The following is a 16,580-nucleotide window of genomic DNA, read 5'->3' as shown; positions in this document are numbered from 1 at the left end:
TCTGTCACTGTTTCCACTGTTTCCCCATCTATTTGCCATGAAGTGATGGGACCAGGTGCCATAATCTTAGTTTTCTGAATGTTGTGTTTTAAGCCAACTTTTTCACTCTCCTCTTTCACTTTCATCAAGAGGCTCTTTAGTTCTTCAGTTTCTCCCATAAGGGTGGTGTCGTCTGCATATCTGAGGTTATTGATATTTCTCCCGGCAGTCTTGATTCCAGTCTTTAACTTCATGAAAATAATGAATTAGGCTAAAATGCACTCTAATATTTTATAGGTTCAGGACCAGTGTTTGTAGTATATAAAAACATATTTTTACAGAGGAAAAAAACAACTTGCAAGTAGGTATTTTAAACATAAGTGTCTATAGCTATAAAATTCTGTTCTTGGTAGCATTTATGTTTTGGGGGAGTCTCCCAGTCTTCAAAGGACAAAGCAGAGAGCAGAATCAGTGTAAGATGTCCACAGAGTTTGTAAGTAGAGGCTCTGAAGATTTGCAGCATCCTGATAAGATGCCTTCAGTTCCTTAACATTGCACAGAAATTATGATTTATGTTGTATATTTCTTGGTCCACTTACCAGTTATCCTGTCATTTTCTGCACTATTGATCAAATACTGAATGTCTATACATCTGAGCAGAGGATCCACAGGGTTGCAGTCAGTCAAAAGAACAAACTGACAGCAAAACCTTTGAAATTGTCAAAGATACTCTGTTTGTCTTTAAGGATGTCCAGACAGATGATTCCTGGACTGTGGATGTTGCTGTTATAGGTTCTGGTGCAGAACATTGTATTATATTTTTAAAAATTTTTATTTATTTATATATTTTTGACTGTGTTGGGCCTTTGTTGCTGTATTCTCTAGTTGCAGAGAGCGGAGGCTACTCTTTAGTAGTGCGTGGGCTTACTTTCTTGTGGTGCATGGGCTTCTCACTGCAGTGGCTTCTTTTGTGGAGGAGCACAGGGCCTAGGGTACGCTGACTTCAGGAGTTGTGTCATGTGGACTCATTAGTTGTGGCTCTTGGACTCTAGAGCACAGGCTCAATAATTCTGACACATGGGCTTATTTGCTCCAAGGTACATGGAATCCTCCTGGATCAGGGATCAATCACTAGTCTCTTGCATTGGCAGGCTGATTCTTTACCACTGAGGGAAAGACACACATTGCTTTATTTAAAATAGATAACCCACAATGACCTACTGTGTAGCACAGAGAACTCTACTCAATACTCCATAATAACCTAAATGGGAAAAGAGTTTGAAAAAGAAGAGATGCATGTATATGTATAACTGAATCACTTTGCTATACCCTTGAAACTAGCCAAACATTTTAGCCAGCTTATATTCCAATATAAAATAAAAAATTTAAAAGGAAATATTTGGTGTGGACAATAAGATGAAAATGTGATATCCAGAAAGAACATATCGCTTTCACATACAGAACCTGGTGGACCAAGTGTAGTCGATTTCCACTCATCAGTGTTGTCTCCATTGGCCCAGCAAGTTAGGAGGGGAGAATCAAGGTTATTTCAGCTAGCTCCTTCTGAGTTCTTACGGTGCTAGTGGATAACTTAGCAGTGGTTTTGCTAGAGTGTGGTGCTTTTCTTCTCCTGGGTGGCAGAAATTTTTCTCACTTGTTTTTAGACTTTGGAGTGGCTAGATTTCACCAATCCGTGTCTGAATTAGCACGTCGGCCTGTGGCTCTCATCATGAGACATTCACCAGATTGGACATCTTGGAGAAGTTATTTCTTAGAAAATTCTGCTGCCTGCTCAGCCCAGTCCCTGGATGCTATGGTTATTGGAGAAGATGAGAAAGAGGCAGGGAAGGCAAACAGGAAGCCGAGGAAGTCCAGGCCAAGAGTGTGGAACATTGAAAGTTGGACAGTATTGTCTGCAATAAACATTTAATACATGTTTCCTCAAGAATTTATATGATTATATTTTAGAGAATTATACCTGGATGAATATATCTGGATCATAGTGTATCAGTTCAGTTCAGTCACTCAGTCATGTCCGACTCTTTGCGACCCCATGAATTGCAGCACGCCAGGCCTCCCTGTCCATCACCAACTCCTGGAGTTCACTCAAACTCACGTCCATCGAGTTGGTGATGTCATCCAGCCATTTCATCCTCTGTCATCCCCTTCTCCTCCTGCCCCCAATCCCTCCCAGCATCAGAGTCTTTATATGTAGGTATAATTTGATCAAGTACTCATGCAATGGAGATGATGTAACTTTCACTATAATCCTTGTAAGTTTCTTTCATAAATAATTGTTAGCTAATATTTGGTCATCTATCAGGTGTGGAATGCCATCTCTTTGCTGTTTTAACTTAATATTTTTTAGTTGCTATTGAGTTGAGCATCTCTCTGTACATTTAACAATTATGATTTATTATAGGATATTGAGTATTGGTCTCTGTGCTATACAATAGGACTTTGTTGCTTATCCATTCTCTGTATAATAATTTGCATCTGCTAGTCCCAAACTCCCAATCCAACCCTCACCCTCCACTTCTCCTAGGCAACCGCAAGTCTTTTTTTTAAAATTAATTAATTTTTTAATTGAAGGATAATTGCTTTACAGAATTTTTTATTTTCTGTCAAACTTCAACATGAATCAGCCATAGGTACATATAACCCCTCCCTTTTGAACCTCCCTCCCATCTGCCTCCCCACCCCATCCCTCTAGCTAAGTTGATACAGAGCACCTGTTTGAGTTTCCTGAGCCATACAGCAAATTCCCATTGGCTATGTAATTTACATATAGTAATATAAGTTTCCATGTTACTCTTTCCATACTTCTCACCCTCTCTTCCCCCTCCTATGTCCATAAGTCTATTCTCTATGTCTGTTTCTCCATTGCTGCCCTTAAATAAATTCTTCAGTACCATTTTTCTAGATTCCATATATATGCATTAGAATATGACATTTATTTTTCTCTTTCTGACTTACTTCACTCTGTATAATAGGTTCTAGGTTCATACACTTCATTAGAACTGGCTCAAAGCCTTCCTTTTTATGGCTGAGCAATATTCCAATGGGTATATGTACCACAACTTCTTTATCCATTCATCTGTCATTGGACATCTAGGTTGCTTCCATGTACTAGCTATTGTAAATAGTGCTGCGATGAAGAATGGGACATGTGTCTTTTCAATTTTTGTTTCCTAGTTTTTAAGGGAATCTCCATACCACCTTCCATAGTGGCTGTGTCAATTTACATTCCCACCAGCAGTGCAAGAGCATTCCCTTTTCTTCACACCCTCTCCAGCATTTATTGTTTGTAGATTTTTGATGATGGCCATTCTGACCAGTGTGAGGTGATATCTCATTGAGTTTTTATCTGCATTTCTCTAATGATGAGTGGTTCCAAATAGGAAAAGGAGTACATCAAGGCTGTATATTGTCACCCTACTTATTTAATTTATATGCATAGTACATCATGAGAAATGCTGGGCTGGAGGAAGCACAAGCTGGAATCAAGATTGCTGGGAGAAATATCAATAACCTCAGATATGCAGATGACACCACCCCTATGGCAGAAAGTGAAGAAGAACTAAAAATCCTCTTGATGAAAGTGAAAGAGGAGAGTGAAAAAGTTGGCTTAAAGCTCAACATTCAGAAAACGAAGATCATGGCATCCGGTCCCATCACTTCATGGCAAATAGATGGGGAAACAGTAGAAACAGTGGCTGACTTTTATTTTTCTGGGCTCCAAAATCACTGCAGATGATGATTGCAGCCATGAAACTAAAAGACGCTTACTCCTTGGAAGGAAAGTTATGACCAACCTAGACAGCAGATTAAAAAGCAGAGACATTACTTTGTCAACAAAGATCTGTCTAGTCAAGGCTATGGTTTTTCCAGTGGTCATGTATGGATGTGAGAGTTGGACTGTGAAGAAAGCTGAGTGCCGAAGAATTGATGCTTTTGAACTGTGGTGTTGGAGAAGACTCTTGAGAGTCCCTTGGACTGCAAGGAGATCCAACCAGTCCATTCTAAAGGAGATCAGTCCTGGGTGTTCTTTAGAAGGACTGATGCCAAAGCCAAAACTCCAGTCCTTTGGCCACCTCATGTGAAGAGTTGACTCACTGGAAAAGACTCTGATGCTGGGAGGGATTGGGGGCAGGAGGAGAAGGGGACAACCGAGGATGAGATGGCTGGATGGCATCACTGACTCGATGGATGTGAGTCTGAGTGAACTCCGGGAGTTGGTGATGGACAGGGAGGCCTGGCGTGCTGCGATTCATGGGGTCGCAAAGAGTCAGACACGACTGAGTGACTGAACTGAGCTGAAATGGTATATTCTTTTCCATTGGTTCTATATGTTTGTTTCTGTATATTCATTTCAGAACAGCTGCTCTCAGCTGCTGTTGTGCATGCACTTCTGTGTCTGAAGGTGTATTCCTGATGTATCCGTGGAGAGAGAGCATCTCCATGTCCACCTACTCCTGCTCCATCTTGTTCTCTCCACAAGTGTGTTTTCTATGTCTGTGAGTCTGTTTCTCTTCCATATGTTCTTTCTCACATGACTTTTCCTTTTTAGGAGGAGTAAACTGTTTCATGTCCTTTGGTGTCACACTTAGAACAATGTGTGTATGCCAATTTTATGCACATATTTACTAATGGCTTCATTTTGTACATTTCATCTTTAATCCATCTGGATTTCCCTTTCAAGTAACAAAAATGCTATTTCAGATAAAAACAAAACCAAAAATTCACCAGTTCCTCTTAAATATGTGGGCAGACACAAAAAAACCACTTTTGTATAATTTCATTTATAGGAAACATTGAGAATATGTAAAGAAACAGAGAAAGAAAGGGGATTAAGGGTTGCCAGGGGCTGAGGGAGGGAGGAATTGGGGACTGCATGCATCAGATAAAGGGTTTTATTTGGAAGAATAAAGTATTTTGAAACTAGACAGTGGTGATGGTTGTATAGTGTTGTGAATGTACTTAATGGTCTAGAATTGTGAAATTAAAAAGGCTTAAATTTTATTATTTTATTCCTTTTTCACATTTACAAGTCTTTACCTAATGTGTTATTATAAGTAAATTGTAGGCAAATGCCATTTATTTTCTGCAGCACCTAGCTAGTTGCTCTGGGCATATTGACTACTTAAAATAAAATACAAATTTTAAGTGTTCGTATAATTTTAGTGATATGAAATTGAGCAGAGGGTTATTTGAATTGCAGCAAACTTTACATTTGATAAGCCCTAGCTTCTCTGGTGGCTCAGAGGGTAAAGCGTCTGCCTGCAATGTGGGAGACCCGGGTTCAATCCCTGGGTTGGGAATATCCTCTGGAGAAGGAAATGGCAACCCACTCCAGTATTCTTGCCTGGAGAATACCATGGACAGAGGAGCCTGGTAGACTACAGTCCATGGTGTTGCAAAGAGTCTGACATGATTGAGCGACTTCACTTTCTTTTTCATTTTATCTGTTCACTTACTGAATTCCCTTGAGTTCGTTGGTTTCATTGCCAGGGAATTGAGGTCACTTCCTGGGATCCCCTTATCTGGACTTACCACTTACATAAAACTCCCAAGGGTACCTCTGCACTGATGACTGTTTACCCCCAACCCCATGCCATGTCCGTGCACAGTGATACCAATACAACCCACTCCATGGTTTCAGGGAGGTCTGGGTGCAATAAGGACCCCAACTCTAAAGACATAGCTGGGTTCAGACCCAGCTTCTCCTTCTCATCAGTGATGTGTCCCTTGACAAGCAACATGCCTCTCAGAGTCCCCAAGCTACCCATCTGCACAATGAGGTCATTCTGATGTCTACTTCCTAGGGAGACCATCAGGTGTATAGACGTATAAACACCTACATTGCCTGTAAAGCCCATAGGCTGGTATTACACATGGTTCATGGACAGACTTAGCAAAGGAGGGATTACATAAAGGGATACTGTAGCACAGAACAAAACTGCAACAAGCCTAGGGAAAGTCACTCACTCCCCTTCCTGCCTGTTTCCCAGTCCCCCTGTGGGAGAGTTTAAATTAAATGAAATTCAGACATTGTCCTCTCCGGCCTACAGCCTTCCAGGTCCCCTTATTGTGTTTAGATTCAGATCTGAGTGTTTCATCTTGGCTTATGTGGTGGGCTGCTCCCATTGTAGCTCCCAGGGTTCCTGGTTCCTGGTTACACATCTTTGTATAATCCCCACTGTTTTTAGTGGATGGACAATGAGATTGGGTTCTAACATGTGGACTGATTTATGAAAAGTCGGTGACTTCTACTCATTCCTCCTCTCTTGCTGTTTCTCAGTCTCTCTAACTCTGTCTTTGCCTCTCTCTGTCTTTTTTTTTTTAACCTCTTTCTCTCTTGTGTGCATCAGATCAGTTCAGTCACTCAGTCATGTCAGACTCTTTGTGACCCCATGGAATGCAGCACACCAGGCTTCTCTGTCCATCACCAACTCCCTGAGCTTGCTCAAACGCATGTCCGTTGATTCTGTGATGCCATGCAACCATCTCATCCTCTGTCATCCCCTTCTTCTCCCACCTTCAATCTTGCCCAGCATCTTTTCCAATGAGTCAGTTCTTTGCATCAGGTGGCCAAAGTATTGGAGTTTCAGCTTCAACATCAGTCCTTCTAATGAATATCCAGGACTGATTTCCTTTAGGATAGATTGGTTGGATCTCCTTGCAGTCCAAGGGACTCTCAAGAGTCTTCTCCAACACCACAGTTCAAAAGCATCAATTCTTTGGCCCTCAGCTTTCTTTATAGTCCAATTCTCACATCCAGACACAACCACTGAAAAAGCCATAGCTTTGACTAGATGGACCTTTGCTGGCAAAGTAATGTCTCTGCTTTTTAATCTGCTGTCTAGGTTGGTCATAACTTTTCTTCCAAGCAGCAAGCATCTTTTAATTTCATGGCTGTAGTCACTATCTGCAGTGATTTTGGAGTAAAAAAAAAAAGTCTTACTGTTTCCATTATTTTTCCATTTATTTGCCATGAAGTGATGGGACCAGATGCCATGATCTTTGTTTTTTGAATGCTGAGTTTTAAGCCAGCCTTTTCACTCTCCTCTTTCACTTTCATCAAGAAGCTCTTTAGTTCTTCTTTGCTTTCTGCCATAAGGGTGGTATCATCTGTATATCTGAGGTTATTGATATTTCTCCCAGCAATCTTGATTCCAGCTTGTGATTCACCGACCCCGGGGTTTCACACAATGTACTCTGTATATAAGTTAAATAAGCAGGGTGACAATATGTAGTCTTGATGTACTCCTTTCCCAATTTGGAACCAGTCTGTTGTTCCATGTCCAGTTCTAACTGTTGCTTCTTGACCTGTATACCGATTTCTCAGGAGGCAGGTCAGGTGGTCTCCCATCTCTTGAGGGATTTTCCACAGTTTGTTGTGATCTACACAGTCAAAGGCTTTGGCATGGTCAATAAAGCAAAAGTAGATGTTTTTCTGGAACTTTTTTCTTTTTCGATGATCCAGTGGATGTTGACAATTTGATCTCTGGTTCCTCTGCCTTTTCTAAATCCACTTTGAACATCTGAAAGTTCATGGTTCATGTACTGTTGAAACCTGGCTTGGAGAATTTTGAGGATTTCTTTGCTAGAGTGTGAGATGAGTTCAATTGTGTGATAATTCAAACATTCTTTGTCATTGTCCTTCTTTGGGATTGGAAAACTGACCTTTTCCAGTCATTTGGCCCTTGCTGAGTTTTCCAAATTTGCTGGCATATTGACTGTAGCACTTTCACAGCATTATCTTTTAGGATTTGAAATAGCTCAACTAATTCCATCACCTTCACTAGTTTTGTTCATAGTGATGCTGCCTAACTGGTATGAATTTTTTTTGTCACTTCCACTGTAAAATCATTAGGGATTTGATTTAGGTCATACTTGAATGCTCTAGTGGTTTTCCCTACTCTCTTCAATTTAAGTCTGAATTTTGCAATAAGGAGTTCATGATCTGAGCCACAGTCAGCTCCCAGTCTTGTTTTTGCTGACTGTATAGAGCTTCTCCATCTTTGGCTGCAAAGAATATAATTAATCTGATTTTGATGTTGACCATCTGGGGATGTCCATGTGCCGAGTCTTCTCTTGTGTTGTTGGAACAGGGTGTTTGCTATGACCAGTGCGTTCTCTTGGCGAAACTCTGTTAGCCTTTGCCCTGCTTCATTTTGTACTCCAAGTCCAAATTTGCCTGTTACTCCAGGTATGTCTTGATTTCCTACTTTTGCATTCCAGTCCTCTGTGATGAAAAGGACATTTTTTTGGGTGTTAGTTCTAGAAGGTCTTGTAGGTCTTCATAGAATTGTTCAACTTCAGCTTCTTCAGCATTACTTGTTGGGGCATAGACTTGGATTGCTGTGATATTCAATGGCTTGCCTTGGAAATGAACAGAAATCATTCTTTCATTTTTGAGATTGCACCCAAGTGTTGGTGTTCACACTTGCCATCTCCTGTTTGACCACTTCTAATTTACTTTGATTCATAGACCTAGCGTTCCAGATTCCTATGCAAAATTGTTCTTTATACCATCAGAGTTTACTTCCATCACCAGTCATATCCACAATTGGGCATTTTTTTTCACTTTGGCTCTGTCTCTTTATTCCTTGTGGAGTTATTTCTTCACTCTTCTCCAGTAGTGTATTGGGCACCTACCAACCTGGGGAGTTCATCTTTCAGTGTGATATCTTTTTGCCTTTTCATACTGTTCATGGGGTTCTCAAGGTTTCATGAGGTTCATGGGGTTTCATGTATATGTTGGCTATTTATATGTCTTTGGAGGAATGTCTATACAGATCTTTTACCCATTTAAAAATCATGTATGTATGTATGAATCTGTATAGGTATCTATGTAGCTATTGAGTTGTGTGAATTTGTTATATATTTCAAATATTAACCCTTATCAGACATGTGGTTTGCAAATATTTTGTTATTCTATAGGTTGCCTTTTCATTTCGTTGACTGTTTCCTTCACTTTGCAGAATCTTTTTAGTTTGATGCTGTCCCAGTTATTCCTGTTACCGCTTTTGTTGCCTGTACTTTTGGTGTCATATCAAAAAATCTTTGCCCAGGTCAAAGCCAAGAAGTGTATTCTGTATGTTTTCTTCTATTAGTTTTATGGTTTCATGCCTTACATTTAAGTATTTAATTTGTTCTGAACTTGCCTCAGCTTTATTGAAATATAATTGACATATAACATTGTGTAAGTTTAAGGTATATAGTATAATGATTTGGTCCATGTATATATTGCAGAATATTTTACCACAATAAAAAGTTAGTTATCATATCCTCGACCACACATAATCACCATTTTGTTCTTGATGTTGTTATAATGAGAGCATTAAAGCTCTACTCTCACAGTTACTTTCAAGTATACAATAAAGTATTGTTAACTGTAGTCACTATGTTCTACCCTAGAAACTCAGAACTTATTCATGTTATAACTGGAAGTTTGTACCCTTTGCCCAACATACCCCCATTTACATACCACTTAACCCCAGCAACCACCACTCTAAACTGTTTCTATGAGTCTGATGTCTTTAGAATCCACACAGAAATGAGATCATAACAGTGTTTGTCTCTCCCTTTCTAACTTATTTCACTTAGCATAATGCCCTCAAGGTCCATCCATGTTGTTATAAATGGCAGGATTTCCTTTTTTTGTGGCTGAATAATATTCCATTGTATGTATATAATTCTCTATATCCATTTTGAGTTGATTTTTGTATTTGATGTTCAAATACCTTCCCTCATGGCTTCCCTGGTGGCTCAGATGGTAAGGAATCCTGCAACGTAGAAGACCTGAGTTCAATCCCTGGGTCAGGAGGATCCCCTCTAGAGGGGAATGGCTACCCACTCCAGTATTCTTGCCTGGAGAATTCCACGGACAGAGGAGCCTGGTGGGCTATAGTCCATGGGGTTTCAAACAGTCAGACATGACTGAGCAACTAATTTATTATTATGAGATAATCATCCAAGTTTATTCTTATGCATGTGAATACCCTTTCCCCCCTAGTATCATTTATGGAAAAGACTGTCCTTTCTCCAATGTGTATTCTTGGCTCCCTTGTCAAATATTAGTTAATCATACCTGTGAGGGATTATTTTTTGATTCTGTCCCATTGACCTATGTGTCAGTTTTTATTCCAGTGTGTTAGTCAGTCTCTCAGTCATGTCTGACTCTTTGGGACCCCAGGGACTGTGGCCCACCGGGTTCCTCTGTCCATGGGATTTCCTAGGCAGAAATACTGGGGTGGGTTGCCATTTCCTCCTCTAGGGGATTTTCCCAACCCAGGGATTGAGTCCGTGTCTTTTCTGTCTCCTGCATTAGCAGATGGGTTCTTTACCACTAACACTACCTGGGAAGCACCAAGGTGGGGCTTGATGCCAGTACGATAATGTTTTGATTACTGTAGCTTTTCAATAAAGTCTGGAGTCAAGAAGTGTGATATCTGCAGTTTTATGTTTCTTTTTCAGGATTGCTTTGGCTATTTGAGATCTTTTGTGGTTCCATACAAATTTTAGTATTATCTGTTTAGTGGAAAATGCCACTGAAAATGTTGCTAGAGATTCCATTGAAACTGTAGACAACTTTAGGTAGTCTAGGTATTTTCAATATTAAATCTTCCTTTCCAGTCAATGTTTCATTTATTTGTGTCTTCTTCAATTTCTTTCATCAGAAATGTCTGTTTTTTTTATTTGATGAATTTATATTTCTGTTATTCTTGTATGCATTCTGAAATTTTCTATGATATTGTAATTTTTATTTATTTTTAATATAAATTTATTTATTTTAATTGGAGGCTAATTACTTTACAATATTTTATTGGTTTTGCCATACATTGACATGAATCCACCATGGGTGTACATGTGTTCCCCATCCTGAACCCCCCTCCCACCTCACTCCCCATCCCATCCCTGTGGGTCATTCCAGTGCACCAGCCCTGAGCATCCTGTATCATGCATCGAACCTGGGCTGGCGATTCATTTCACATATGATAATATACATGTTTCAATGCCATTCTCCCAAATCATCCCACCCTCGCCCTCTCCTATAGAGTCCAAAAGACTGTTCTATACATCTGTGTCTCTTTTGCTGTCTCACATACAGGGTTAGCGTTACCATCTTTCTAAATTCCATATATATGCATTAGTATACTGTATTGGTGTTTTTCTTTCTGGCTTACTTCACTCTGTATAATCGGCTCCAGTTTCATCCACTTCATTAGAACTGATTTAAATGTATTCTTTTTAATCCCTGAATAATATTCCATTGTGTATATGTACCACAGCTTTCTTATCCATTTCTCTGCTGATGGACATCTAGGTTGCTTCCATGTCCTGGCTATTATAAACAGTTCTGCGATGAGCATTGGGGTACATGTGTCTCTTTCAATTCTGGTTTCCTCAGTGTGTATGCCCAGCAGTGGGATTGCTGGGTCATAAGGCAGTTCTATTTCCAGTTTTTTGAGAAATCTCCACACTGTTCTCCATAGTGGCTGTACTAGTTTGCATTCCCACCAACAGTGTAAGAGGGTTCCCCGTTCTCCACACCCTCTCCAGCATTTATTGCTTGCAGACTTTTGGATTGCAGCCATTCTGACTGGCATGAAATGATACCTCATTGTGGTTTTGATTTGCATTTCTCTGATAATGAGTGATGTTGAGCATCTTTTCATGTGTTTGTTAGCCATCTGTATGTCTTCTTTGGAGAAATGTCTGTTTAGTTCTTTGGCCCATATTTTGATTGGGTCGTTTATTTTTCTGGCATTGAGCTGCATAAGTTTCTTGTATATTTTTGAGATTAATGCTTTGTCAGTTGCTCCATTTGCTATTATTTTCTCCCATTCTGAAGCCTGTCTTTTCACCTTGCTTATAGTTTCCTTTGTTGTGCAGAAGCTTTTAATTTTAATGAGGTCCCATTTGTTCATTTTTGCTTTTATTTCCAGTATTCTGGGAGGTGGGTCATAGAGGATCCTGCTGTGATGTATGTCGGAGAGTGTTTTGCCTATGTTTTCCTCCAGGAGTTTTATAGTTTCTGGTCTTACATTTAGATCTTTCATCCATTTTGATTTTATTTTTGTGCATGGTGTTAGAAAGTGTTCTAGTTTCATTCTTTTAAAAGTGGTTGACCAGTTTTCCCAGCATCACTTGTTAAAGAGATTGTCTTTAATTCATTGTATATTCTTGCCTCCTTTGTCAAAGATAAGGTGTCCATATGTGTGTGGATTTATCTCTGGGCTTTCTATGTTGTTCCATTGATCTATATTTCTGTCTTTGTGCCAGTACCATACTGTCTTGATGACTGTGGCTTTGTAGTAGAGCCTGAAGTCAGGCAGGTTGATTCCTCCAGTTCCATTCTTCTTTCTCAAGATTGCTTTGGCTATTCGAGGTTTTTTGTATTTCTATACAAATTTTGAAATTATTCGTTCTAGCTCTGTGAAAAATACCGTTGGTAGCTTGATAGGGATTGCATTAAACCTATAAATTGCTTTGGGTAGTATACTCATTTTCACTATATTGATTCTTCCAATCCATGAACATGGTATATTTCTCCATCTATTAGTGTCCTCTTTGTTTTCTTTCATCAGTGTTTTATAGTTTTCTATATATAGGTCTTTAGTTTCTTTAGGTAGATATATTCCTAAGTGTTTTATTCTTTTCATTGCAATGGTGAATGGAATTGTTTCCTTAATTTTTCTTTCTAGTTTCTCATTATTAGTGTATAGGAATGCAAGGGATTTCTGTGTGTTGATTTTATATCCTGCAACTTTACTATATTCATTGATTAGCTCTAGTAATTTTCTGGTGGAGTCTTTAGGGCTTTCTATGTAGAGGATCATGTCATCTGCAAACAGTGAGGGTTTTACTTCTTCTTTTCCAATTTGGATTCCTTTATTTCTTTTTCTGCTCTGATTGCTGTGGCCAAAACTATGTTGAGTAGTGGTGAAAGTGGACACCCTTGTCTTGTTCCTGACTTTAGGGGAAATGCTTTCAATTTTTCACCATTGAGGAGAATGTTTGCTGTGTGTTTGTCATATATAGCTTTTATTATGTTGAGGTATGTTCCTCTATTCCTGCTTTCTGGAAGGTTTTTATCATAAATGGGTGTTAATTTTTTCAAAGGCTTTCTCTGCATCTATTGAGACAATCATATGGCTTTTATTTTTCAATTTGTTAATGTGGTGTATTACATTGATTGATTTGCAGATATTGAAGAATCTTTGCATCCCTGGGATAAAGCCCACTTGGTCATGAGGTATGATCTTTTTAATATGTTGTTGGAATCTGTTTGCTAGAAGTTTGTTAAGGATTTTTGCATGTTGTAATTTTTAAACTTTTTAAATATCATTTTTATGCTGTCTTTGTGTTACTTTGTTTTCTGTCTTTTGTTTGTGACAAAAATCTCCTACTGTCCTTACACTCTAAAGAACATTAAATACCAGATAATAATATATCATCTATACAGATGTAAAATGATGAGAACTCCCAAATTCTACAATTAGGAGTATTCATTTATGTGTAGGGTCAAAATAAAGAGATTGTGCAGTGTTGGTGGTATAGTGGTGAGCATAGCTACCTTCCAAAATAAATAGATTCACAAACATGCAGTGTTTAGATTTAATAATGTCCATTTCTTTAAGAAAATCTAGATGAGTGCACATTACAACAAAATAAAAGCAGAATGAAAGAAAGAACTTATAAATAATGATGGGTAACACTCAAATGTTGGGTATTAGTGCTCTAATGCTCTATATGTTCATTTCATTTAATACCCACAGTGTCTTTATAATTTAGATATTATTGCTATATTATTTATAGGAAATTGACACAGAAAAGTTAAGTAATTTATTGGAGTCATAAAGCTTACATGGGCAGAGCAAGGGTATGAATATAGGCAACTGGGATCTTAAGGCAATGCACCTAACCATTGTGTTCTAATGAAAAGGGAAGTAAAACTGGATAAATGTTCTGTAAAAGGAATACTTGTCAGTACTAAATAATTTTAAAATTAGAATGAGACCAAAGAACTATAGAAATTATGACTAAACTCCATAATATAATTGATTAAAAAGTCCCATCTCATGCTTAGTCACTCGGTCATGTCCAACTCTGCATCCCCATGGGCTGTAGCCCAGCAGGCTCCTCTGTTTTCCCAGACAAGAATCCTGGATTGGGTTGTCATTTCCTTCTTTGGGGGGTCTTCCTAACCCAGGAACTGAACTCATGTCTCTTGTGTCCCCTGCATTGCAGGTGGATTCTTTACCACTAAGCCATTGCAGAAGCCCCTCCCTCAAAAAAAGTCACATAATGTAAAGCAATAATTCATGAACGATACCCAGAAACAATAATCCCAGAAAGTAGGAAAAAAAAGCAGGAAGGGAGTGAATTAAAGTGGCAGAGAGAAGATGGAGACTGTTAAAGTAAAATAAATCTGTAATCTTTCATGGGAGCTGTCAACATGCTTTGTTCTTATGGTTTAAATTCATAAGTATATATTCAAGATGTCTAAAATTATAAAAAGAAAATAAAAATAGTTAAATACCATAGAGGACAATAAATTGAATAAAATCCTTAACAAAGTTGATCAATAAGACAAAAAACAAAGTGTCAAGATAAAATACATAAATGATTAATTCAGAAGATACAACATCTAACCGAATTCTAGAAAGAAAGTGATGGTGGTTGTGTGAGAGGGTAGAAGGAAAAACAGACCAGAGGGTAGAAAGAAAAACAGATAAAAATGAGATAAAATTTCTTGTATTTTATTTTTCATTCTCAGTATACCCAGGGAGAGGAGAGGCTGGTAGAGGGCTCCCTTACAGTTAGTGGTCTAGAATTCTACCTTAAGTTCAAGCACTTGGCAACACAAACTCATTTCCTTTTATTCTATGTTCTTGTTCACTACTTAAAATATTGCAAGTGTTTCCCCAATGTCCTTTTCACAGCTGCCTTCACCTCCATGTTCTTTAGGCTGTAGACGAGGGGGTTCAGCATGGGTGTGACTGCACTGTACTGCAAGGATGAGAGCAAATCTAGGCAGGAACCGGAAGTGGGCGTGAGATAGCGAGTCAAACCTGACCCAGAGAACAGGATCACCACAATGAGGCGGGAGGAGCAGGTGGAGAAGGCCTGGCTTTTGCCTGTGGCGGAGCTGACGTTCAGGATGGTGGAGACAATGCAAGCATAAGAGAAGAAGACTGGGAGGAAGGTTCCAAGACTATGTAGTAAGATGGAGCAGATCAGGATGTCTATATTGATAGAGATATCAGAGCAAGACGGAGGGAAGAGGGAGGGCAGCTGACAGGTATAGTGGTGGATGGTTTGTGCCTCACAGAAGTCCAGGTTAATAGCCAAAAGCACAATGACGACTGAATTGAGAGAGGCCAGACCCCATGAAGCCAGTATAAGCTTTACACAGAGCTGGGTGCTCATCAGCTGGCCATAGAGCAGTGGGTGGCAGATGGCAGCATAGCGGTCATAGGCCATCATTGAGAGAAGAAAAGCTTCAGTCCCTGCAGTGATAAACACAAAGAAGACCTGAGTCAGGCAGCCCTTGACAGAGATTGTTTTCTTCTCAGACAGGAGGTCCTTCAGGAGCTTGGGCAGAGTGACAGAGGAGAAGCAGAGGTCCAGGAATGATAGATACTCAGGAAGAAGTACATGGGCGTGTGGAGGTGGGGGTCAGCCCTGATCAGCAGCATCGTCCGGTTCCCCAGCACGGTCAGGAGGTAAATCACCAGGAAGAGCACAAAGAGCAGAGCCTGCATGTGGGGGTCGTCTGAGAGCCCAGTGAGGATGAACTCGGTGATGGTGCTGTGGTTCCTCAAGGCCATTTGTGGAGGCTGTTTCCTTGAAATAAAATAGAGAGATGAGATATCCTGTCTTTTTCAGAGTTTCACTCCTCTTCTTATACGTTCCTCTCTACTCTGCCTAGACTCTGTGCTCAGACATCTCAAAACTGCCCTATCTGTATCTCAGTAAGTGTTTTCATCCTGTTTTGTTATAACTTCTCTTGGTTTTCAGTCTTCACATACCTCAGAGATTCATATAAAAATGAATATCTCTGGATTACCTACACATTCATAGTATTTAGATTCTGCTCCATCCATTTTACAGTTTAGAAATCCTGAAAATTCTAGCACATATCTGCAGTGATTTTCTAAACCTTTTCTTCTCTTTTCAGTTTCTCAGTCGTATATATATATATTTCTTTAAAACCTTGCTAAGATTGATGATGACTCTGAGCAGTCTCATCCTTTTAGTCCAGTGGCTTGAGTTATAGTAATGCCTGTCAGCAATATTTCAGTGTTGCTATGCAGTCTATCTATGTTTCATAGGGGCTACTATTGTTGAATTTCAAGGATGCTGTTATCTACACAGGTGTGCTGTCTCATGTCATTGCAAAACCCTTTGATGCACTCTAATTTTTTTATAATCCACAAGCGATTTTGCCATTGCTGCAAGAAGCTCTTGCATTCATGTTGTGGATACATTATTCTGTTTTCCCAGGAGGGTCAAAATGGAAAGAGTCTCATAATTTTCATTTAAACTTTTATTGCATCCTATTATTTAAAGTATCAGCTGTGTCCAAG

The 16,580-nt window shown here is 39.3% G+C and overlaps 1 protein-coding gene and 1 pseudogene across 1 annotated transcript; both read right to left on the bottom strand.

Moving 5' to 3' along the window:
• Positions 1 to 549: 549 nt before the first annotated feature.
• LOC120858092 lies at positions 550 to 6,162 on the bottom strand (annotated as a pseudogene).
• Positions 6,163 to 14,889: 8,727 nt separating this feature from the next.
• Positions 14,890 to 15,821, bottom strand: LOC120858157 (olfactory receptor 8S1-like). The gene is given in 2 exon segments (XM_040234022.1): positions 14,890 to 15,632; positions 15,635 to 15,821. Coding segments are annotated over 2 exon segments (930 nt in total).
• Positions 15,822 to 16,580: the final 759 nt, after the last annotated feature.

Source organism: Oryx dammah, unplaced genomic scaffold (genome assembly GCF_014754425.2).
Source record: "Oryx dammah isolate SB20612 unplaced genomic scaffold, SCBI_Odam_1.1 HiC_scaffold_29, whole genome shotgun sequence".
In the NCBI taxonomy this organism is placed as follows: domain Eukaryota; kingdom Metazoa; phylum Chordata; class Mammalia; order Artiodactyla; family Bovidae; genus Oryx; species Oryx dammah.
Note: the sequence above shows the minus strand (reverse complement) of the source record. Positions and strands in the feature narration are given on the sequence as shown.